This window comes from Natrix helvetica, assembly GCF_964273705.1.
Source record: "Natrix helvetica genome assembly, chromosome: Z".
NCBI lineage: Eukaryota > Metazoa > Chordata > Lepidosauria > Squamata > Natricidae > Natrix > Natrix helvetica.
In genome coordinates this window covers 111,125,300-111,148,974 of record NC_138554.1, presented here as the reverse complement: position 1 = coordinate 111,148,974, position 23,675 = coordinate 111,125,300, and the positions used below count along the sequence as shown (strand labels likewise).

The following is a 23,675-nucleotide window of genomic DNA, read 5'->3' as shown; positions in this document are numbered from 1 at the left end:
CTTCTCCCAAAGGACTCAGGGCGGCATACAACATTTAAAAAAGCACATATTACAAAAGTTAAAAAGGAAATTAAATAGAGTATCCAAAAAAAAACCAATTAATATTAACAATAACATTTTAAAAATTAGATTAAAATTAACAATTAAATCAATCATTTATTTTATTTTGTTCAGGCCAGGCCGGTTTGCTGGAAAAGCCAACTTTTTTGGGTGCGTCGGAGGGACCGGAGGTCGGGGATTATGCGAAGCTCCGGGGGCAGCTCATTCCAGAGGGAAGGCGCTCCCACAGAGAAGGCTCTCCCCCTGAGGATTCCTAGCCAACACTGTCTGGCCGATGGCACCCTAAGGAGGCCAACTCTGTGGGATCGCACTGGACGGTGGGAGGCTACTGGTGGTGGTAGGTGGTCTCGCAGGTACCCTGGGTCTAAGCCATGGTGCGCTTTAAAGGTCATAATTAGTACCTTGAATCGCACCCGGAAAACAATCGACAACCAGTGCAGGCCGCCTAAAAGGGGTGTAACATGGGAGCACCTAGGTACCCCCATGATAACCCGTGCAGCCGCATTCTGGACCAGCTGAAGCCTCCGGGTGCTCTTCAAGAGCAGCCCCATGTAGAGAGCATTGCAGTAGTCCAGGCGAGAAAGGACAAGGGCATGAGTGACTGTGCACAGAGCATCCCAATCCAGGAAGGGGCGCAACTGACATACTAGGCGAACCTGGTGCAAGGCCCCTTAGGTCACGGCCGTCAGGTGTTCTTCTAAACTAAGCTGCGTATCCAGGAGGACTCCCAGATTGCAGGCCCTCTCTGAGGGGGCTAAAATTTCTCCCCCTATCATCAAAGATGGAACAAGATGCACAAATCGGGATGATGGAAACCACAGCCACTCAGTCTTGGAGGGATTGAGCTTGAGCCTGTTCCTCCCCATCCAGATCCACACAGCCTCCAGGCATTGGAACATCACATTGAGGGCATCGTTTGGGTGGTTTGGGGAAGTGATGAAAAGTTGGGTATCATCAGCATATTAATGATACCGTACCCCAAAACCATGGATGATCTCATCCAGCGGTTTCATATATATGTTGAACAGGAGGGGTGAAAGAACTGACCCGCGGGGCACCCCACAAGTGACGCACCTCGGGGTTGATCCCTGCCCTCCAGTCAACATGAACTGTGACCAATCCAACAGGTAGGAGGAGAACCACCGTAAAACGTTGCCCCCCACTCCCAACCCCCCGAGTCGTCGCAGTAGGATACCATGGTCGATGGTATCAAAAGCCGCCGAGAGGTCTCATAGGACCAGGACAGAGGAGCAGCCCATGTCTCGGGCCCGACAGAGATCATCGACTAACGCGACCAATGCCGTCTCTGTGCTGTACCCGGGCCTGAAACCCGACTGAAACTGATCCAGGTAGACAGCTTCATCCAGGTACTGGGGAAGCTGCCATGCTACCACATTCTCGACAACCTTTGCTACAAAGCGAAGGTTGGAGACCGGACGATAGTTGGCTAAAGAAGCTGGGTCCAGGGAAGGCTTTTTAAGGAGGGGCCTCATCACCGCCTCCTTCAAGGCGGTGGGAAAGAACCCTTCTCTCAATGAAGCATTGGTAATCACCTGCAGCCAGCCTCGTGTCACCTCCCGGGAAGCCGAAACTAACTAAGAGGGACACAGGTCCAGCACACAAGTGGCAGCACTGAATCTCTCCATAATCCTGTCCATGCCCTCGGGGATCACAGGATCAAACTCATCCTAGATTGTCTCCACAAGATTCATCCTCATCGACTCGCCTGAATCTACCTAGTCAGAGTCCAAGTCTGTCCGGATCTGATCGATTTTATCCTGCAGATACTGAACAAATTCTTCAGCCCTACCCTGCAAGGGGTCTTTCCCAGTTCCTTGGTTAAGTAAGGAGCGGGTCACCCTAAACAGGGCGGCTGGGCAGTGGTCTGCGGATGTTGCCATTTTGCCACTTTTATCGCCACTAAGCAGGATTTAATATGAATTCTTACTAGTGTTTGATCAGATTCGGATCGGCTGGCCCTCCAGCCACTCTCTAGGCGTCTTTTCCGGCATTTCATCTCCCGGAGTTCCTCTGTAAATCAGGGAGCCACCCGGGATTGACACCGGGTCAGAGGCCGCAAAGGCACAAAGCGATCCAAGGCCCCAGCGGCAGCCCTATCCCAGGCTTCCACTAGGGCTTCGGCAATGTTCCCTCTAATTTTTTTTCAATGTGAGCAGAAAAGTATAGTGTTTGAGTGGCACATTTTCATGCCTGAGCACCTGAATTTTTTTTCACAGATGTCACCTAAGACAACAACGAAATCAGTATTATTTGAAACTCAAAGTTATGTTTCTTCAAGGTACCTGCTTAATTAAAAGTGTTATATAATATCAGTATCACTTAACAACGCTCCTGCTTAGCAACCAAAATGTTGGCTCAGAAACTCTGGCATTTGAAGCACGCAAGTCTTAAAGCTGTCAAGTTACAAGACCCTTGCACCCCTAACCCTTTAGAAAAAAAACCCAGGGGTGTTCAAACTTAACAGCTTTAAGACTTGTGGACTTCAACTCCCAGAATTCCTCCTCCAGTCATGTTGACTCAGGAACTCTGGCATTGAAGTGTGCAAGTCTTAAAGCTGTCAAGTTACAAGATCCTTGCACCCCTAACCCTTTAGGGGGGAAAAACGCAGGGTTCTTCAAACCTGACAGCTTGAAGACTTGTGGACTTCAACTCCCAGAATTCCTCCTCCAGTCATGTTGCAGCGACGTCATCTGCATGGATCTGCTCCATCTTTGGTTTCTTTTTTTTTAATTTTATTAGTTTTTACAAACATTTGTGGGAAGGGGTAAATAGGTATACAAAAAAATTTTCACAGCTACATCGTGCAAAAGGTAGAAATCCCCCCAAATCTCACAACTTTTACAGAAAAAAAAAAACCAAAAAGTAAGAGATAAACATTGTCAGCTTTTTGTTTTACATTTTATCAACCATATATTCAATCATCTCATATGTCACTTCCAACAATTACATTATATCAACAATTGCAATAATGTTTCAAATATACTTATTTTTATGACCTGAGTCTTTTCAATATTGCTTCCTCCCCCCTGTCTTCTGGCAGAGCCACGGCCCCTCCCTCCTTCATATCTTGTGTACTGTCCCCTGGTCCATCTAAAAGAGCACTGTGTTTTTTAATGAAGCCTCTGCCTCCGCAACTGTGTTAATTCTAATTCTACTGCCCTCCCAGAAAATCAACATTCCTTCTGGCAATAACCATCTAAACCAAACTCCTTTATTATATAGTTTCTTTGATAAAGAGGAATATTTCTTCCTCTTATCTCTTACTTTCTTCGGAATTTGTTTAAGAATGGTTATTTCTTTATCTTTATATTTTAATGGTCCCACCCTTTGAGCTCCTAAAACCTCATCTCTTGTAGTGTTTCTAAGAAATGTAGCATGTATTTCCCTTGGAACATTGTGTGTTCTAGCATATGCTGAATTGATCCTATAAATCAAATCAATATCCTACCACAGCTGTTCTTTATCTCTTTTGATATATTCTGCTAAAATTGTAGCCATGATCACCTTGAGATCTTTGGTTTCTTCATCGTGGGCAGGGCTGCCACTGAAGATGCCAACGGGCCCCCGCCGTCACCAGAATAACTGCTGCCACCTCCTCCTCCTCCAACAGCACCACCACATTTGCTGCCCGGCGCTGCGGCTGAGGTGAAGCCGCCAAAGCTCCAGCTGGTGCCCCCACCCATGGCAGTGGTGCCTCCCCCTCCGCTCGGAGCACCTGAGCTGGGCCCCACATTACCCCTGCCCCCTCCTCCGCCGTGCTTTTGAGAAGCCATGATGCCTTTTTTTCCCCTGCTCCCCCCCCCTCCATCGCCTTCCTACTGGCTCATGCAGCCTCATGGCTCCTCAAAAGCATGGCGGAGGAGGAGGGGCGGGGGTGACGCGGGGCTCAGCTCAGGTGCTCCGAGCAGAGGGGGGATGCCAGCTGGAGCTTTGGCAGCTTCACCTCAGCTGCAGTGCTGGGCAGCAAATCCGACAGTGCTGTTAGAGGAAGAGGAGGTGGCAGCAATTATTCCTGTGGCGGCAGGGGCTTTGGGGCATCACAACTACCGTCAGTCGCCCCATGCTCATCAAAACAAGTCCAGGGAGGTCCTTTGCGGGCGACCAGTTCTAGCTGCCTGCAAAGGACCTCCCCAGTTTCCGGAGCCTATGGCAGTAGAAATCACTGTGTGGCAGTTGAAAACTGCTGCACGGTGTTTTCTTGCCACGTGCGCGGCCGCGCAGCCGCACACCTTAGAGGGAACATTGATCTTCAGTCGAGTTGTGAGCAAGGGATTCAGGAAAAGTCCCAAGCTCCATCAGGAACCTTTCAGGGTCCATCAGGCGACTGGGGCGGAACCATCTAGTCGATTCCACCTCCCTGCGGTGAGTGGTAGCAGTATGGAAGTCAAGCCTGATGAGGAAATGATCAGACCATGACAAGGGTTGGATAGAAATATCCCCTAAATCTAGATCATTCATCCACTGCCCAGAGACAAAAATCAGGTTGAGCGTGTGTCCCCTATTATGGGTGGGATCTTGAATTAACTGAGTTAGGTCCATAGCCATCATGGAAGCCATGAACTCCTGAGCTGACTCGGATGTCTCACCAATGGAAGGCAGATTGAAATCCCCCAGGATCATAAGCCTCTATCGCAGTTAATACTTTTGCCGCTGGGTGGGCCAAACGGACCTAAACCGTCCTGCAGAGATGATGAACAGGAAGCATATATCTTGCTGATCTCAGGGACATCGCAAAGTCCCTGATCGATCCAAGAGAAGTTCTTCAAGCCGGTGACAAAAAATCCAGCCATTCGGCTGATGAAGTCGGGGCGTCTCCAAAATGGAAGGATATGGAAAGAGAAAGTGTTTCCAGCTGGTGAGGAATTTTTACCCTTTTAAAAGAGACTACCTATAAAAAACTTAAAATTAATTTAAATTGGAAAACAGAAGAAATAAGCAGCAGAATTAAATTTGGAATGGTTTTGGACAGTGAGTTATCTTACTTTTTAAATGCTATCTTCATGGATGGAATTTATGCAAGCCTTTTAAAATGAATGTATTAAATTTTCTTCTTCTATTTTTTTCTTTTATTATTCTTTGTAACCTATGGACTAAAATTCTCCTCTTTCATTACTGTGGGTGTTCTTCTAACTCATTCAAGAATCGGACTTTTTTAAAAACTTGAAATACAAAAAAGATACAAAAAGAAACAAAGAAAATTGCAACAATAACACTGCTACTCGGAGGCTGGAGGTTTGTGTGTTGGAAACGAAACACTCTTACTTTTCTCACTGATTATCCTGGCTTGGCACTCCAAGGTCTCACTGTTTGTTTATAGAGCGTGATAAGAAGAAAAGCATACAGATGTCCCTTTGAAGTATATCTTTAACCAGAGAAAGGTGAAAATAAAACATTCTTGTGAATCTATGCTTAATCTTGTTAAAACCTTCCAAGCTAGAGCAGCAGTGTTTGTTAGCTGGAGATAATGGCACAATTTCAACAGCAGAAAGAAATTTTAAGTCTGCAAAAGATATTTTCAGAAATACAGAAATTATCAAACACATGAGAGGATAGAGAAGAAGTTGGAAGACTTGGAGCATCTAACAGCAAAATATGATGAAGAAGGGAGATATTTATCAAGTGGAAAAAGTGGTGGTTAAAATCCTAAAAATCGAAGAGGAAAATGAATATAAAGAAATTAAAATTGCTGATATTTATGGTGATTAGTTTGTCTCTGAAAATGGAAAGGGTGCAATACTGAAAGAGGAATTAAATGGAGGGGAAATCTACCCCAGATGGCAAGATACAGAAGAAGAAAAAACAAAAGAATTTATGGATTTAAAGAGAGAAATTTTATTAGCAATATCATTGATAACACTACCAACAATCAAAGATAAGCTGATTAAGGAAACAGAAGAAGGGCATTGAAATTACATGAGAGATTTTATAAGCAAGGAGTTGCTAAGAGGAGTCCATACAAAGTTGATTAAGGAGATGATTAGAGGACTGGCACCACAATGGCAGAAGATATGAGACTGTTTTGCTACTGGAAAGATACCGGTTGGAAGAGTATAATTTAAAACTAGTTAAACTTAGTGAAATTTAGTGACAATATAGTTAAATAAATAATTGATAATGATAATAATGTATACAATGTGTAGTGTTATGATAAGCAATAATGGGATATGAATATTGAATGGTACCCATGAAAGGAAGATTAGAAATCCTTTTGGATTATATATAAAGGTTAATAAAAAAAGAACTAAGTTAGATACAGTTAAGTCTTGATTATTAGGGGGGAAATGTTATGTTGCAGGATATAGTTAAATAAAGGAGGGATAATGATAACAATGTATATACAGGTATGGGTGCATCATAAGGAAACTGGAATGTAAATTGTAAACAGTGATTTGGAAAGGAGGATTAGAAAACTTTGTTATTAAATATTATGGATGTATTGTTTAGCTAGAATAGGACTTAAGGATTCAGTGTTATTGGAGGATTTTAGAAATAGTGAATGAAATGCCAGTATGTGGTTATGTATTAAATCTTGGTATATTTTATGATGAAGGATGTTTAAACAATTATAGTCAAATGAAAATGGAGGTATGATGATGGTAACATGTATAAATATCTGAGTTAAAATACTTGAGTTAATATGAATTATGGTTGATGGCTGTGGAAGAGATGCACGAAAGCCTTTTGTAATCAACTGATACACTTTCTACAGTATGTAAAGAAGGATGTGTTGTGTTTGTTTTGAAAATTTAAAATAAAAAAAAAAATTTAAAAAAAGTTAACATGGTGGCAGTGATGATGTAATTAAAATTCCTCCTGCTTTTTACACGTGATGCACCAGTATGGCCATTTTGACTTTTTTTCACCCAACTGCAGATATCACAGATAGGTCCTTAATGTTGTTTGTATACCAGTCAGCTCTAATTCAGCTAAATGTTTGTTGATCTTGTCAACATTAACTAGAATGAAAATGCTACAATGCAAATTTTTGCTCTTCCATCTTGTTTAGTTTTGGTTTGCTGCTGGCCTTCATCAAAAAATGTATTTCACCAAAACCAATTAGCAAATTTCCTTTGTTTGCATTTCTATCTTTGCCTATCCGATGTAGAAAAAAAAAGATGGGTTGCATAATTTTAAACTTGAAGCAAGAGTCTATCTTGCAATAGACTGTATGAAACCACTTCATTGGAGATAATCTTTGATTTTTCAGAAGATAGTCCCAAAACAGAACAGGAGCTGGAAAAGGCAGTGAAGTCTCCACCTCCTCCACCTCCACGGCGAAGCTATGTGCTAGGATCTGGATTAAGCACAAGACTGAGTGAAGTCATTTATACAGCCAGAAAAGATAACACTATCTCCAAGGTTTGATGATGGAGGCACCTCAGATGTCCAAAACAGGAAACATTTTGGGACAAGATAGTATCTAGCTTATTTTTACATCACTTTGAATTAAGTTGTGGGAGGAGGGAAGGTATGATCTAAAGAGGCAAGAAATTTAAAAATAAGATTTAAAGCCATATATTGGCTAGCATTGTTTAGGGAACCATAATTATAACCATTAACCAGCAGGTTATTCCCAGGACATGGGACTTAGCCTTTCTGCTGTCTTGCCAATATACAATCTCACTCATGCTGCTTCATTTCTGTGTATGTTTAAGGAAATATTTGCACCAGGGGTGGGTTCCAGCTTCTTCTACTGCCGGTTTGCTCAGGGATGCGCTTCGTGCCCCCACTTATGCGTGCTATGTGCACATCACAGTAATAAAAAATAAAAAAGCAAGATGGTGGTGCCTATGGCGCTGCCGATAGAACCTGTTCGGGGGCGTGGCCGGTCACGTTACTACCTACGCAGCCCAATCGGTCCAAACCAGTAGGAATCCACCTCTGATTTGCACCTTGGAAAAACTCATCTTATACAAAGGGACAAAATGAATCAGAGCAGTTCCATGAAAATGGTTTCAGCACATTCTCCTTTAACCCTCTGTTAGTTTCAAACTGAAATAAGAAAAAGTACCTGAAAATGTTTTAGCCAAATACAGGTAGTCCTAGACTTACAACTGGTTGCTTAGTGATGATTCAAAGTTATGAAACACCCCCCCCCCCAAAAAAAAGATACTTATGTCCCAGTTCCAAATTTCTGGCTGTCTCATGCACATTGCAATCATGTGACTGCATTTTGGACATTTGGTAACCGATTTGTAGCATCCTGGCAATCACTTGATTGCAATTTACAACATTTTTGCCGAAAACTGCAATCTTCAGCTAAAACTCCACACAGCAAATAATGGATCCCCTTAATTGCAGCATTTGCTTAATGACTGCTGATTCACTTAACCACTGTGATTCACTTAATGACCATTGTAAAAAAGGTCATAAAAGTGGGTCAATCACGTGATGACACAGCTTTATGATCATGACTTGCAAGCATAATAGGTAGGCTCCATTATGGTCATAGGTCAAGGGCTATATGTACTGTATGTGTAAAATCCAAAAAGGCCAATATGGCATAGTGGTTAAGACTCTAGTCCTCCATTAAGCAGGAAAGGCGTCTGGGTGATCATAGCCAGCTGCTTCTTTTCAGCCTCCATGTCAGCTATGGATAAGTTAAGTGAAAAAACAAATGTATGCTGCATCATGCAGCTTTGACAGCTTTGCTTATGTGAAATAGGCAACCATGGTGCAAAAATGAGTGGAATCTAAGAGGATGCAGGTTTAAAAGGGCCCTAAAATGTGCCTCATATCCACATTTGATAATAGGGGATGCCCTGCCTTTAGGAGGATAGGGTAAAGTCCAGATTTCTCCAGAACACCAAATAAAAACATTGAAATGAGCATGTGAGCCGTATATAAATCAGATTAATTGTAACTTTCTCCTTTCTTGTTATGCAATTTAGGAAAGCAGTGAAGATTCTGTTCAAACAACATCGTCCAAACTTTTCCCAGAAAAAAATACCTCTCTTCAATCAGCCAGCACACCAATGAAGGATGAAGAGGAAGAGGAGGAAGAAGAAGGAGATAAAATAATGGCAGAATTACAGGTATGAGATTGATCTTATCAATTCGCCTAAAGCAGCAGGTGTCTTTTCTAAAGGAACCTAGAAGGCAGTATAAGAGAATGCAGAAGCTTCCCTGCAATAATAGGAGGAAACTGAAGTACAACTAGGGTATAAGAAATTCTGCCAGACAATCAGGTTCCCAGTTCAATGGTTCATATTTAGATATCGATCACCAAAGTAAGTGATTGGGATAAGATTAACATAAATTCTTCTTAATTTTTTCTCATTTAAACATCGTTTTTTTAGGTTTTAAATATATTTTTTTGGTTCAAATTGCATTGCAACTTAATTCAGAGGGAGGGAATTTAACCTGGACATTGTTAAGGATTTTATTTGTCATAGTCTAAAGGTGCCAAAGATTTGATGTGAATTCCAGGGACTTGAATTTTGAAACGGATTGAGACCAAGGGAAAAATAATTCAGGATTACAGGTTTGCCAAAACAAACTTGATTGTTATACAGTAGAAGCTATTTTTATAGAAAACATTAATTGCCCAAAATGGAATTGCATTCCAATTCTTCCAATGAAAATGGTTGAAATGGACATTTGCTGAACTGTATACTGTAGGTTTTTTTAAATTGATTGCACTTTTAAAGCCAGACAATTTTTGCAGTTACTTTTCCTTTTATAGTCAATGGAAGGCAAATATTCAAAATTAAACTAGTCGCTATCTTAGAGCTTAGTACCATCAGCCATCTTTACAAGTGCCGTGTTTCTCCAAAAAAACAACCCACCTTGAAAAGAAGTCCTATCACGTTTTTGAGGGCATGCGATCAAATTCCCATCCACACAATTAGCACTAATTAAGATCCCGGCCACCCCAGGATGCAGAGGATGGAGCGAGTCACAGGTAAAAAATAAGTTAGGGTGGGATGGGGAGATGGAACTGCCGTACTTACCAGGCCTTGCACACCCCGACACCTGCCTTGCCGCTTTCTGAAGCCACTTGCCGCCACCCTCAGGCATCGCCTGGCCTCCATTTCACCTTCAGATGCCTGCCAGAAGTCATCTGCAGCTGATAGGAGCTCTATTATTGGCTGCAGATGGCTTTCCGGCAGGCCTCTGAAGGCAAAATAGAGGGCGGGGCAATGCATATAAGTGGCGGCAAGGAGTTGCAGAAGAAGTGGGCCATCAGGGGGATCCTATTGGGCAGGGCTGTCAGTGCCACCACCACAAGATGAGTCAATAATTAGAACCCTCCAAAAAGAAGGCCTATCCATTTTGGGGGGATTTAAAAGAAAATAAGACCTGGGCTTCTTTCTGGATGATTGCACAGTTCTTCAACAAGGCTTCAGTTGCCAATGTAATAATGCTTGTAGGCCAGGAGTTGCCGACATTTTCTGATTAGATTACATTATGCAATCTTGCACAATGATTATCCCATTCCGAATCATATGATTTCAGCAGTTTCACATTAATATCTTATGTGCAAATACTATCATCATCTTATATAGTGCATGAGGAATTCAAAGATTTGGAGAAGCACCAAATTTCTTTCATAAAATTGCTCAAATTTTGAGAGTGATGTGATAAGAGTTGGGCATTTTTGGATTAAAAATCTGAATCTGATTGAGATTAAAACAGTTAGGATGTATAGGCAGTCTTTAGGAATATGATGCCACTATAGTGATTGTGAGGCACTCTATCCTGACTCCCCTCCTGCCTCCCCTTCCCCAAAAATCCACCACGTGTAAACAAAGCTATATTACATTAACAATGTTATTGTTACTTGTAAGTACGGTATTAGCTCTTGTTAAGGTAGGAAATGAAATCCAACTTTTCTAGAGGAGACTTCCACTACCTGAGGTCTCCTACATTCACTGAATTACAGCTTCTAATACTGTTTCACACTGGCTACAAGGGTAAATGAATTTTCAGTCCAATCTGTTCAAAGGATTCAAGCTGAAGGAGAATGCTATAGAGCCATAATGGTGAACCTTGGCACATAGAGCCCTCTGTGTGCACAAGCATGCCATTGCCATTTGCTCTTTTGGTTTCCAGCACGCGCCGGCCACCTGATCTTTGGATTTCCGGCGCTCCAGCATGCATGAAGATCAGCTGGCTGGCATGCATGTGTGCACCAGAAACCAGAAGACCAGGTGCACATGTGCGCGCATATGCACCAGCCAACTGGTCTTTGAGTTTCCAGGGCTCCAGCGCGCATATGCACGAATGGACGCACATTCTGGTTTGGGCGCTTGCTGCCGAAAAGTTTTGCCAGCACTGCTATAAACCAATATTAATCAACCTTAGCAGCTTTATGATGTTTAACTTCAATGTATGGGGGAAATTCTGGGAGTTGAAGTCACATATCTTAAAGTTAAAGTCATTAGTATAGAGAAATAATTGTTTAGTTTTTAATCAGTACTAATCAATTAAAGCAGAAGGCTGAGACCTAGAAAATGGAGCCATTTGTAGCCATTTTAAAGTCATTGATATTAACTAGTGGAAACATAAAGGACTGGACCATAATTGAAACAGAACAAATCAGCAAAGCAAAGGAAATTTTAGTCTAAAGAGTTTTTCTTAACCCGGAAAGTTATTAATTTTTTATCATGGTTGTTAAAACTTCTTTTGAAGGAGGAAAACAAAATAGCTGCAGTTTTAGTTTTTAAATCTTTCTATAGACCAAAGGTGCAAATAATCCTTCTTTAGAAACTGCTTCATAAAGTCACTATTTAAACGGTGATAAAAATGCAATTTTACAACCAATCCTTGTATTTATGATCTTTGCAGCAAGGGAAAGCTGAAATACAATTGTAAGCACATAGTTTTGCTTTGCTACTATTTTGTTAAAGAACAAATTGGCAGTCCCAATTGTTGTCACTAAACAAGGACTATCTGAACTAGCTAAATTCCACCTTTTTCTTAACTCCACCGTTTCTTTTCTCATTCCATGGGAAAAGATTTTTCAGTGTTTATTTATTTATCATATAGAGATTATTAACCTATTTAACTTGACCTGATTGATTCTTAAGGCTCACATACAAATTTTATCAATTGATCCAGGAAAGTGTATACATGATTTCCCTACGAAGAAAGAATTGGCTCAGATTTAGGAAATGTTTATTAATAACCTGCCCTATTTTAATCCTCTAGGCTTTCCAGAAGTGTTCTTACATGGATATAAATTCAAACAATCATGCTGAACAGTCCAGAAATGATACACACATAAAAGATGCTAGGTCTGTGGCCTTAATGCATCCTAAGGAGAAGAAGGTAACAGGATCATTTGAACTCTACTACAAACTCTTAGCCTTACCTTCTTCCCTTCTTCCAAACTAACATTATATCAAGTTAACACAGTGTGTCTTGATGGCCGTTTTCATTTATGATTTACCTTGGACCAAAGAGAATTAATAAACAGAATCTAATTGACACTTCTTGAGAATAGTAATGGATAATCAGAATCAAGATTCATTAATGTCATTTTAGAATCAATTATGAATTACAATAGGACAGCATAAATTAAAAAATTAAATGAAAGTTGTCTTTTTTAATGTCATGTTTTAGCAAATAATCCAGATTTACAAACATTTGTATATAATTCAGGTAGCAAGCCTCATTATGACAGAGAAAATTCCTCAAGAATTATGTATAAAATTGCACAGCAAAAAAATGTTTTTGTTTCCTTGTCTCTTCATAATGAAAAAAATCTACAGTTTGAATTTAACACATTTATTTATTAAGTGGATTACACATCTTAATTCCTTTTCCAGGTCTTGCCGTCATAGTTTTTTTTAATCTGTAGCTCACATATTCATAAATAGTGGGGCAGGGAATAATGTAAATGCATTTACTAGACATTACTAGCAATTTTTAACTTCGATATAACAAAATTCTGTAGTGACTCTTTTTAAAAATTGCATATTAAAAAGAATAGAATTTAAAAGAATAAAAAACTAAAACACAACTCAAACTGGAAAATGGACAGAAGGCAAAATGCACAAATCTAATTATGAAAATGAGAGGAGATGTCTTAAAGTTGATACTGAAATCATTTAAGGTTCAACTGAATGAGTAGTCATTGACCTTATAAGAATAGGTGCTTAATAACTCGAGTTAATTTCAATTGCTTTCCCACATTCTTCTGTGACAGAATTGCTGTCACATTCTTACTTATAGCAAAGATTACCAGTGCAGACATTTTCATGGGGCAAGGAAAAAGTGCATTATTAAAAAGCAGGTTTGATAAAGCATCTTCTTTCATCCCTTTGGCCAGTGTGTACAAAATAGCAGATGCTAAGAAATGGGTTTTATGTAGAGATGCTGGGTGAGATGAAAGGAAATATGTCATACAAAGAATGCCTGAGAATCTATAATAAATAAAGGCATCACTTGTGTCCCAACCAACAGGGATGATTCTCATAGAGCAGTGATCAGGAATGAAGGCCCCTTTGTGACTTTAAGCATGGCTGGCTCAAGAATTCTGGGAATTGAAGTCATAGAAGAGCCATCATTCTCTGCCCCTGTCATAGGGGATTATCTTGTTGCTCACAGTTGAATTATTGGATCCCTGATTGTCTCTGAACTTGCTTCTCTTCAGTAAACATGTCATGACAGGATGGGCAGCATTATGAGCTATAGGCAAACTACTCCATAGAAACAACCAGTAAACTGCATTTCAGTATGTCCTGATGATGTTACCTACTTTGATAATGAAAATGTTAGTATAAAGAAAAGTACGTCAGAGGACATAAATAATTCAACAGGAATAATTCTGCTACCTAAAATTAATGTTTGATAGTAAAGTTGTCCAGGATTCATTTCTGTTCCCTGAACTGCAGCTGTTGCTGTCCTTCCCCTATTCCCCCCAGCAATACACCTACAGCTTTTGTGTTTTTTCTTCTTCTTCTTCTTTTACTGCGGTTTAGTCTGCATGAGCTGAATGCTAACACACTATCTCTGCATGGTAATAGCAAACTTAAACTCCCTTTTATTTGTTGACAGTTTTCTTTCCATCTCTCTTTTTGGTAAAATAGTCTTCTGCACTAAAAAATACAAGTGACTTTATTTATACCTACAAGAGCTTTAGAATGCCAAGGCAGTAATTTACAGTATATTTAAATTTAGTAATGGCTGTATATTGAACATTTCAACATCATAATTTGGTATCAAATAATTGTGATCTGTATAGAATTTTTTAACTCAATCCAAATAATTGCTGAATTAAAATTTTAATATGACAGACCACACTATAGTCTACATTTGTCATCCCTTTCTTTATTGGGTTGTTATATTTCTATATCTGAACATCCAACAACTGAAAGAAGCTGCACTTGACAGGGTAACATGGAGACCACTTGCCTATAAAGTCGCCAAGAGTTGAACATGACTGAATGGTTAAAACTAAACTAAACTAATTCAGGTAGTCCTCGACTTACAACCACAATTGAGTCCAGAGTCTATGTTGCTTTGTGAGAAATTTGTTAAGTGAGTTTTGCCTCATTTTACAACTTTTCTTGTTCCATTTGTTAAGTGAATCGCTATAGTTGCCAAATTAGTAACATGGTTGTTAGGAGAATCTGGCTTCTCCATTAATTTTGTTTGTCAGAAGATTGCAAAATATGATCACATGTGACTGGGATGCTGCAATGGTCATAAGTGAGAAAAATGGTCATAAGACACTCTTTTCAGTGCTATTGAAACGTCAAATGGTCACTAAACAAACTATTGTAAGTAGAGGACTACCTCTATACTACTGTATTTTCTAAAGATCTTTGGTTTGCTAGGTTGGTCTTCTGAATTGATCTCAAATTTTCATACCCTCTTTTAACCATACAGGGCACCTGAAAGATTAGCAAAAGTAAGAACAGCATCCCACTTGCATTTTCACTCCCTGCATTCAATGTTGCATTCTTTAAAAGTGAAGTTTGATGCAATTCTTCTTAATATTTGAATGATTGATGAAACAGGAATCATTTGTCCTCTGCAGAATGTGTAGTTATAGGAGTACTTATGCCAATAGCAAAAGCTGCAATTTAGGTATGCAAGGATTAGAGGGCTAAGATAGGTTGTCTTGCTATCCAAATACAAGGTTATGTTGGAGAAATAGAATAATGCAGTTTCACAGTGTTTCATCTACATGGCAGGATCTGTTTCTCTTTCTTCATAGCTCCTCTCTCAACCTTATCTTGAATTTAATTGTAGGTTAATTTGTCAGGAAGGTTGGAGTAAAATTTGCTCTGCCACTTTTTTGTAAATCCTTTTCTGTCAAATAAGTCCAGGACTTTTCTACTCTCTTAAAATTTATGTTTCATCACAGAAGTTGAGAAAACAACATTTAAAAATTAAAGCTGGGGAGGGGGGGGGACAACAGTTCCCATAAATAAATATTTCAACCACACATTCTAATATAGTGGTATAACTGATTTTTTTTAAGATAGGAGAACAATCTAGAACATTTGGAGTGGAATCATTGAGTCTCTCATGATTTACTTGGGGACAAAGTATTTCACAATATGGAGAGCCTTTAAAGGACCAGCTCCATCTAACATCCACATTGCCTGCAAAATATTTGTACTTATATGTCATATGTTGTTCACAATTTGAAGTTATGCTATGAAGAGATACTGAAATCAACTGAATACCATGGCAATGGCTGTGTATTGATGTAAAGAGGGGCATACTTATGTATTATCTGATGATATACCAGCTGATTGGGATAATATCAGATAAAATCTCCATAAGAGGGGACTAAATGTCAAATAATAGTCCTGAACTAAAACAAAAGCAAAAACCTAAGTAATGCAACTCTTCCCCCCCTAGGTTGATGGGGAGGCCACAAAAGATAGTGACCATCCCAAGGACAAGACTGAAGGGAGAACAGAAGTCATGATCTCAGGTGCTTTCAGCATCCCTGAAAACTCTGCCTTTAGGCCAGAGTTGCTTTTGGAAAACAAGGATTATGCCAACAAAAATTCTTTTAAGCCAAACGCAAACTTCTCTAGTATGTTAGAAAACGAAGGAAAGAGATGTCCTGAAGAAATGCAAGATTTAGCAGCAGAGATTGGAAGACAAAAACCAAGTTACGTTGTAGTAAGAGAGACTGATCTTAGCACTTCCCCAAAAGATCTCCTGGAAGTTGCAAAGGTACCTCTTATTGGACAGACAGATACCTGCACCCAAGAAATGTCATTAGTCTCTCCATCAACACAAGAACAGGGAAGGTCAGTTAGTGCCTATAATCAAGCCGCACTAAGGCATAAAACATCTAAGAACATCACCTTAAATGATATTGATGAAGTAGAGTCACCAGCTAGTATTCCAGATGAGGAGAGTTCACAATCGGAGAATGTTGGCTTCATGATTACTAGAACAGCTGTTCAGTTTCTATCAGGTGGAGAGGTTCATGACATAGTGAACAGGAAGGGAAATGCTGTACAGACTGTGAACATTGATTCCAAGAAAGAAACGCCATCTCAACAAAGCATGCTTGAAACTCATAAAGGTGAAGACCCAGTGGTTTGCTTGGACAAAAAACCAGTCATCATTATTTTTGATGAACCAATGGATATCAGATCAGCTTATAAAAGACTTTCAACAATATTTGAGGAATGTGATGAAGAGTTGGAAAAAATGATGACTGAAGAAAAAATAGAGGAAGAAAATGAAGAATTTGATACATCTGATGATGCTCACTATGAAGATGCCACCGAGACAAATAGGATGCAGGTTACTGAGAAATCCAAGCAACAAACTTCCTCTAGTTCAGCAACCCAAGTTGTACAGTCTGAAGGACAGGAGATGGACAAAAAGGAGCATCAGAAATCCAGTTACATTTATGGGTCGGAACCAAAGTTGGATGTTCCTGATGCTAAGAAGAAATTTAAGTTTAAGTTTCCTAAAAAGCAATTAGCTGCTCTCACTCAGGCAATCCGCACAGGAACTAAAACAGGCAAGAAAACATTACAAGTTGTTGTGTATGAAGACGAGGAAGAAGATGGCACTGTAAAACAACATAAAGAAGCAAAAAGATTTGAAATACCTAGTTCTCAATCGGTTAACACTTCTGAAAAGTCAGAATCAAAGACAGTTGTCCAGGCATCTAGAACTGAAGAAATCAGGAAGAATACCTACAGAACTCTAGACAGCCTTGAACAAACTATCAAACAGCTAGAGAGCACCATTAGTGAGATGAGTCCAAAGTCAGTTTTTGAAACCACAGGCCAGGCAGAGAGACCTCCTGGCCCAGGCTTTTTCTCACCCAAAGAATCCGTAGTGGTGGAAGAAAGCAATGCTGATGTTGAATTCGTTCCTTCAATACGATCATCTTCACGAAAGGTACTTTAGTATGAGAAATCACAACTTCAGCTGCTTTCTAAAAATCTGCAGTAGTAATCAACAATAAGCAAGAGGTGTCTTCTGATTGGTTTGCTTCTTTTCCGGTGGCTTGTTGGTGCATCCAATTTAGTACTTAACAGCTAATACTGTGTGTTTTCATTTTTTTTTAAAAATGCTGATTTTTGTTTGATTTTGGTGGTGGGCATAAGATGCTTAGTTGATATTCTGTTGTGGGTGCAGCAGTTAAATTAAGGTTGATTAGTGGTTGAACTTATATTCAATTTTTGATTCCTGAAATTAACACCAGTGGTTTGTCTTTGACTTTGATGTGGTTTCCTCTGGTGCTTTCCATGCATGTTGAGCTTTAGCTTCTCACCTAAAGCAGCTTTTTCCCCATGCGCTGTGATCGTTATTTATAATGAGCTCAGCTGACCTGTCTCCATTGTCTCTTTCCTACCCGTATACCTACTTTTCTCACAGAATTCAACCAACACTTCACAGACAAGCAGGATGCCAATCCCTGCAGCCACAAAAAGTAGGCAAGGAGGTGTGGACAAGACCGTCAAACAGCACAAGCCACAGGATCAACGCCAGTATAGACAGGTAGTTTTACCCTAAAGCAAATCTTGGGATGAAGTCAGTACTGAGATGTATGCTTTGCATAAATGTATAAGTCCAGTTGCCAGTTTTGGATGCTACCAAATCTTGAACTGTCTTCCCAGTGAAGATCCTGAATTGGAATCCAGGGCTTGAGGGTATGGGGCATGAAAGTATCTAATAGTTGCATTATTCTGATATCAGCTTGTGCATGTCGTGGCAAACATCTCCTGCTTTTGAAGTTTTGTTCCAGTACTCAGCTGTAATACTTTTTGAAGTCAGCAATAGGAATCGACAAGTCTGAAGTGTTTCTGATTAAAGTGTTTATACTAACTCCCTATTTAACAGATTTCAGTCAGCACCTCTTAACCACCCACCGGAGTGTTTCCATCTTCACCCTAACAATTCTGACGCATGTTTCATCAACTGATCAGCCTCCATGTTTGGGGTCACTTTTCCACATACCCTTTTCTTTGAACTTCCTCTTGCTCTGTGCATTTTCTGCTGTGCAGCTTAAAGGGACAGGAAAAATGGGGAAAGATCCAGCCCATAAATGCAAGACTTAGGACAGGTTTGAACAAGTCATTCTTATTCTTCTCAAGCTTAATTTCCTACGTGTTCCCATGCTTTGTGATGTATGCTGACTTAAATTGTCTCCCACCATCTTTATTTACAGGCTAATGGAAGTGCTAAGAAAGCTGGTGGGGACTATAAAGCTGTTTCCCCAATTCTATCCGCCTCAAAAATTCCAGCCTTTTCTTCCACTTCTGGAAAAAGTAGTTCTGTGTCTAGTGGTGATAGCACTAACCTTCCAAGCCTATCCACTAAAGCCTCTGTTCCTTCTAATTCTCTCAGTCCTCCAACAGGTCGTCCTACTCATTCTTCTTCCTTAATCCCTTCAGTTGCTAACGGCTCCTTAAAATTCCAGAATCCTACTCACACAGGTAAAGGCCACAGTCACCTTTTACTCTCCACCCAGACTCAAAATGGCCGCCCAACCCCTCTTCCTCCGTCTTCCTTTTCCTCAGCTTCCTCCTCCTCCTCCTCCTCCTTACCCTCTTCCATCTCTACCCCGTTACCAAACCAAAGTATGAAGAACATTCGATCAATCCACACACCCAGCTTTACCAGCTACAAGTCCCAGAATGGAAGTGTCAGCAAAACCACTCCATCTTCCACCATCACCAAAGAGCCATCTTAAAAGTGATACCTGGGCCTATACAGTTCACCAAACCTTCCTAATATGCTGATGATGTTGCAACCAGTCTTACAGCTGAAGATTGTTACCCATCTTGTTGTATCATTTCAGGCTGAATGCTAAAATTGTTCTAAATACTAGGGTAACATCGTGAATTAGTGATAAATGTAATTTTAAAGCATTCATTACTGGTTAAACAGCCAAGGGGATTATATATGAAGCACAGATTGTCTTTTAAGTAGAAACTAACATTTGGAAGGATGTGAGTGGACTGGAAATATGTGCACAAAAATGTATTGAGCATGAAAAACTGTATTTAAGAAGCCTGTGGTTTTTGTATAAAGCTATTTTTAAGTACAAGAATTAAAAGCATCAGGATAGTAAGAAGAGTGTAAAACTGAAACTAAAATATTTTTCTTTTATTTTGGAGTTATTCAAATTTGTTATAGATTTCTATTTTTGTCAACAAAGAAAACCATCATGGTTACTTTAAAATTTCTTTTGTCAAAACATTTGATACAATTATAATGTACATTTGATAGTAGAATGCACAAATATAAAAGCTAAGACAAACACTGATGGGGCAATTTTATTGCACTGCCAATCAGATTATATTTAATAATTTGCCATGCATTTCGGGGGGAGAAGGAGTTGTTTATTTGCTTATTCGTTTTAGCTAAGCTTTGGTTTCCTTTTTGTTTTTTCCACATTAATTAGTCGTAGATAAACTATGTAGTATTACAATGTGGATTTTTGAAGTGTAAACTTCTGTACTGCTCTGTATAATGGAAAGCCTTTGTACATATTATAATATAAAAATTATAAATATAAATACATGAATCTAAACAATGCATGTGGCTGGGCACATTGACTACTTTTCAACACCAAAAGTCCATTATGCATATCAAATTTTGGAAAATGTTAAAGGTGGGAAAATTGAGGAGGATTTTAGAAATCATCATCTGCAAAATCAAAGTGCATTTTTGTGATACCTTGTTTATACAACAATACCTTGTTTATACAACAAACACAAGTAAAAGGAAAACCCTTTGCAAAAATAAAGGGGTCCATGCTTACAGTTTGGTATCACTTTGTCACTAACAGTAACTTCTTAATCTTGATTTGTTTTTGTTTTTTTAGTGTCTCTGGACATGATCTGGGAGGAAGTACCCTGAAATCCCATTGATTTCAGTAGAAACGTGCATGCATGTGCTTACATTCATTTTGCAAATATTAACTTTCATGGCTCAGTGTTTATTTTACAGCTTTTATTTCTTAAGTATAAAAGAAAGACACTAATGTACTCAGCAAAATGATGGCTTTGCTGCTGATCAATCTGTTACAGAACATTCATGTAGAAAAGACATAGAAATAGATGATGCAGATGATAGAAAAATAGATGGATGGATAAGATAGATAGATAGATGATAGATAGATAGATAGATAGATAGATAGATAGATAGATAGATGATAGATAGATAGATAGATACAAAGTAAACATTTCTATCAAAGTCTTTCAGAAGTGTTTGATGCAGGACAGTGACTAAATTTAAAGTCAGCAGGTTAATCTCATATCAACAATAAACTGTGAAGGAAACTACATTCTCCGGATTTTTGCCTTTTTCTTAGTTGTCTTGGGCATAATCTTTGGTGCTATATTGCAAATCCATATTGGCAAAATGTTTTTCAATCATATAATTATACATATTAAAATAGCATAGATCAGGGGTGTCAAACTCAAGGCCTACAGGCTGGATTCGGCCCGCGGGGTGCTTAAATTTGGCCCCCAGGGCCGCCCTGGAAGCGAAAATGGAGCTCGGGAGGTCCATGTGCACCCTTCCCAGGGTCAATTTTCACTGGCAAAGCGCTAGCAAAAGAAACTACTAACAAAAGTGGCATTTGAACATAAGGCAAGGGGGCATCAAGAAATGTTTCCCCTTTTGCATTTGAGCATGCAAGAAGGAACAGAAAAGGAGAAAGGGAAAGAGGAAAGAAAAAGAAGGAAAGGGGAAGGAAGAAGAAAGGAGAACAAAGAGAAGGAAAAAGAAGAAAGGGAGAAATGTAAGGAAGGTTATAATGAGAGGGAAGGTGTGTCTGAGGGAAGTCCTGCCTTAGCACTTGGCCACCAGCAGTCTTGCTACCCTTTCGCCATCCCCTTGTCTCCTGGCCTCTCCTGGTGGTCTCACTCCTATCACTGAAGATGCTTTGGTTACAAAGCCGGTTCTGCTTGCGTGGAGAGGGAATGGCCTTCCTCTGACCCACATACTTTGCCCTCCCTCACAGACCATGACCAACCTGGCCAAGGAGAGCAAGAACAGCAGCCACCACAAGGAGGTAAGTGCAGCCGGGCACCCCCTTGGGGAAATGGGGCTGTGCTGTACTGGGCTGTGAGGTCGTGGTACCTTAGGAGCTTGAGGGCTGGGCGCTTGCCCTCCACTGCCTAGGCCTCAGAACAGCCTGCACCACCATCTGGCGATCCTTCGCATGGCCTGAAAGGGATGGTGAAGCTCCTCTGGAGGACAAGGGTTTGACGCTGTTCCTGGTTTTGCCTTCCTCCGCTGGAGACAATGGTTCCCCGCCCTGCCCAGGCCACCTAGGTACCACCGACATGAGTGATGTCAAGCTGGCCATGCCCACCCACCTCCCCGAGGTCAAACAGAACTCTGATGCGGCCCTCAATGAAATCAAGTTTGACACCCTTGATATAGATAGTTAACAAGCAGGGATCCTTTTTCAAATATGGCTTTTAGAGATTTATCTAGAGACATCCCTACATTGCTACATTTTTCATTCCTAAAGCTCTCAAAAACAAATTAAAATTGAACAATGGTCATCTTCACAACCTCACAGCTCTGAACACCATAAACCTTTCTATTAGTTAGTCTTTCTATTCAATAAGGGAATGTAAGTTTCTATTCCTTTAGCTCCTGTGAATAATTATGGGTACAGGACACAGAGGCTGAAATAAATTTATTTATTTATTTGATTTGATTTGATTTCTAGACCGCCCCCTCTCCCCGAAGGGACACTAGCTTTTGAGTAGTGACAGTTAACCTGATATTAGAGTGAGGTGGCACTATTTCTGAGGTAGTGCAAAAACTGATGCTACTATTACATTTGTGTTGAGAGCACTGAAGCACTCCTGGGTTGAAAGGATTGAATAGCGATGTCGCTGTTGCCCAGGGGATATCCAGTTGGGGACTCCTTTTATGTCCCTATTAAGTTGCCCACCAAAGTAGTACCCATCTATCTACTTGCAGTTGCCCACTTTCAAACTGTTGGGTTGGCAGAAACTAGAGTGTGTGTTGGGAGCTCACCCTGTCCCATGGTAGCAGCTGGTTCAAATGCAACCATACCAGTAATCAGACCATCATCCTAACCTTGCGAGAGTCATGCAGTCCTAAGACTCTTACTGAAGCACACTTGCATGCCCATGGGAGCTTGATTGTTTCTTTACCGTAATGAGAGTTTCCTTCACGTCAAAGTCTTGTCTCAGGGTTGATGGATTGCATTGAAAACTTCCAGTCTAGCATGCATAATAGACTGCATTAACAATCAAAATGGAGGGTTTACAGTGAGAGGTGGGCATCTACAGATGTCAATAGAAGCGTTCTTTGGGGTGAAATACACTACTGGGATGAAAAACATGGGTCCCTTGACTTTCAATTTTTTTTCAGAACCTTCAGACTCTAGGATTTTAAGTATTTCATTTTAAGATCATTATATATGTAACATTTTCCCTAGATAAATGACTTGATATGAATAACAGATCAGCAAATGTTTTATTTGCAAAATATGTTTACCCATGATTAACTAAACCATGGTTTAATCCCCTCCTGGTGGTCTCATATTTGTTTCTATTAACGCTATTTGCATTGGTCCTCTTTCAAAGCACAACCCTTGCATTTATCTTCAAAATTACCAACATGCAGATGACTTAGTATGCAAAAATAAATGATAAAATTGATATATTCCTGCCATTAAGGTATATGGAGATTAAGCAATTGATATTAACACAACCTGAATTACAAGAATGAGGAAGACAGTAAAGTTAATTTAAAATAAATTAATTTAAAACAATTAGGCTATCTCCTGTTTATACAGTACCATTTACAATGTAAATATGCACCCATTAGATATAGGCAAATCCTGTGAAAACATGCTTTTGTTGAGTCTTCCACCATCTTTATGTGGAATAATATGGTTTCCAAGGATGCCTCCCCCTTCCCATTGAAGCTGAGTGGCCCTACATATATATATATATATATATAATGTGAGTGGGTGGCATGGCCAACTCAATGTCACTCCCAGTCATATAACCCACCCATACCTACCTAGGTTTTGTGGCTCCCTGTGTTTTCTGTGGGAAATGGGTCATGTGACTGGGTGGGTGTGGCCAACTTGATTGGTCTCACCCCTAGGAAATTTCTCCTTAGTCCAACTCATGATAAAATAGCATAAT

General features: G+C 40.0%; 1 protein-coding gene across 13 annotated transcripts in view; it reads left to right on the top strand.

The window, feature by feature from the left end:
- KIAA1217 overlaps window positions 1-20,599 on the top strand; it is a 255,677-nt gene extending 235,078 nt beyond the window's left edge. For 10 of the 13 annotated variants that reach the window (XM_081969856.1, XM_081969854.1, XM_081969849.1 and 7 more), the window contains 6 exons: window positions 7,289-7,440; window positions 8,973-9,116; window positions 12,235-12,354; window positions 15,904-17,418; window positions 17,899-18,021; window positions 18,692-20,599. In XM_081969856.1, the coding sequence (XP_081825982.1) occupies window positions 7,289-7,440; window positions 8,973-9,116; window positions 12,235-12,354; window positions 15,904-17,418; window positions 17,899-18,021; window positions 18,692-19,216 (2,579 nt within the window). In that variant the 3' untranslated portion in view covers window positions 19,217-20,599. Of the gene's footprint in view, window positions 1-7,288; window positions 7,441-8,972; window positions 9,117-12,234; window positions 12,355-15,903; window positions 17,419-17,898; window positions 18,022-18,363 lie in introns of all 13 variants that reach the window. The other 3 variants (XM_081969850.1, XM_081969855.1, XM_081969853.1) reach the window with 3 other exon arrangements.
- Window positions 20,600-23,675: the final 3,076 nt, after the last annotated feature.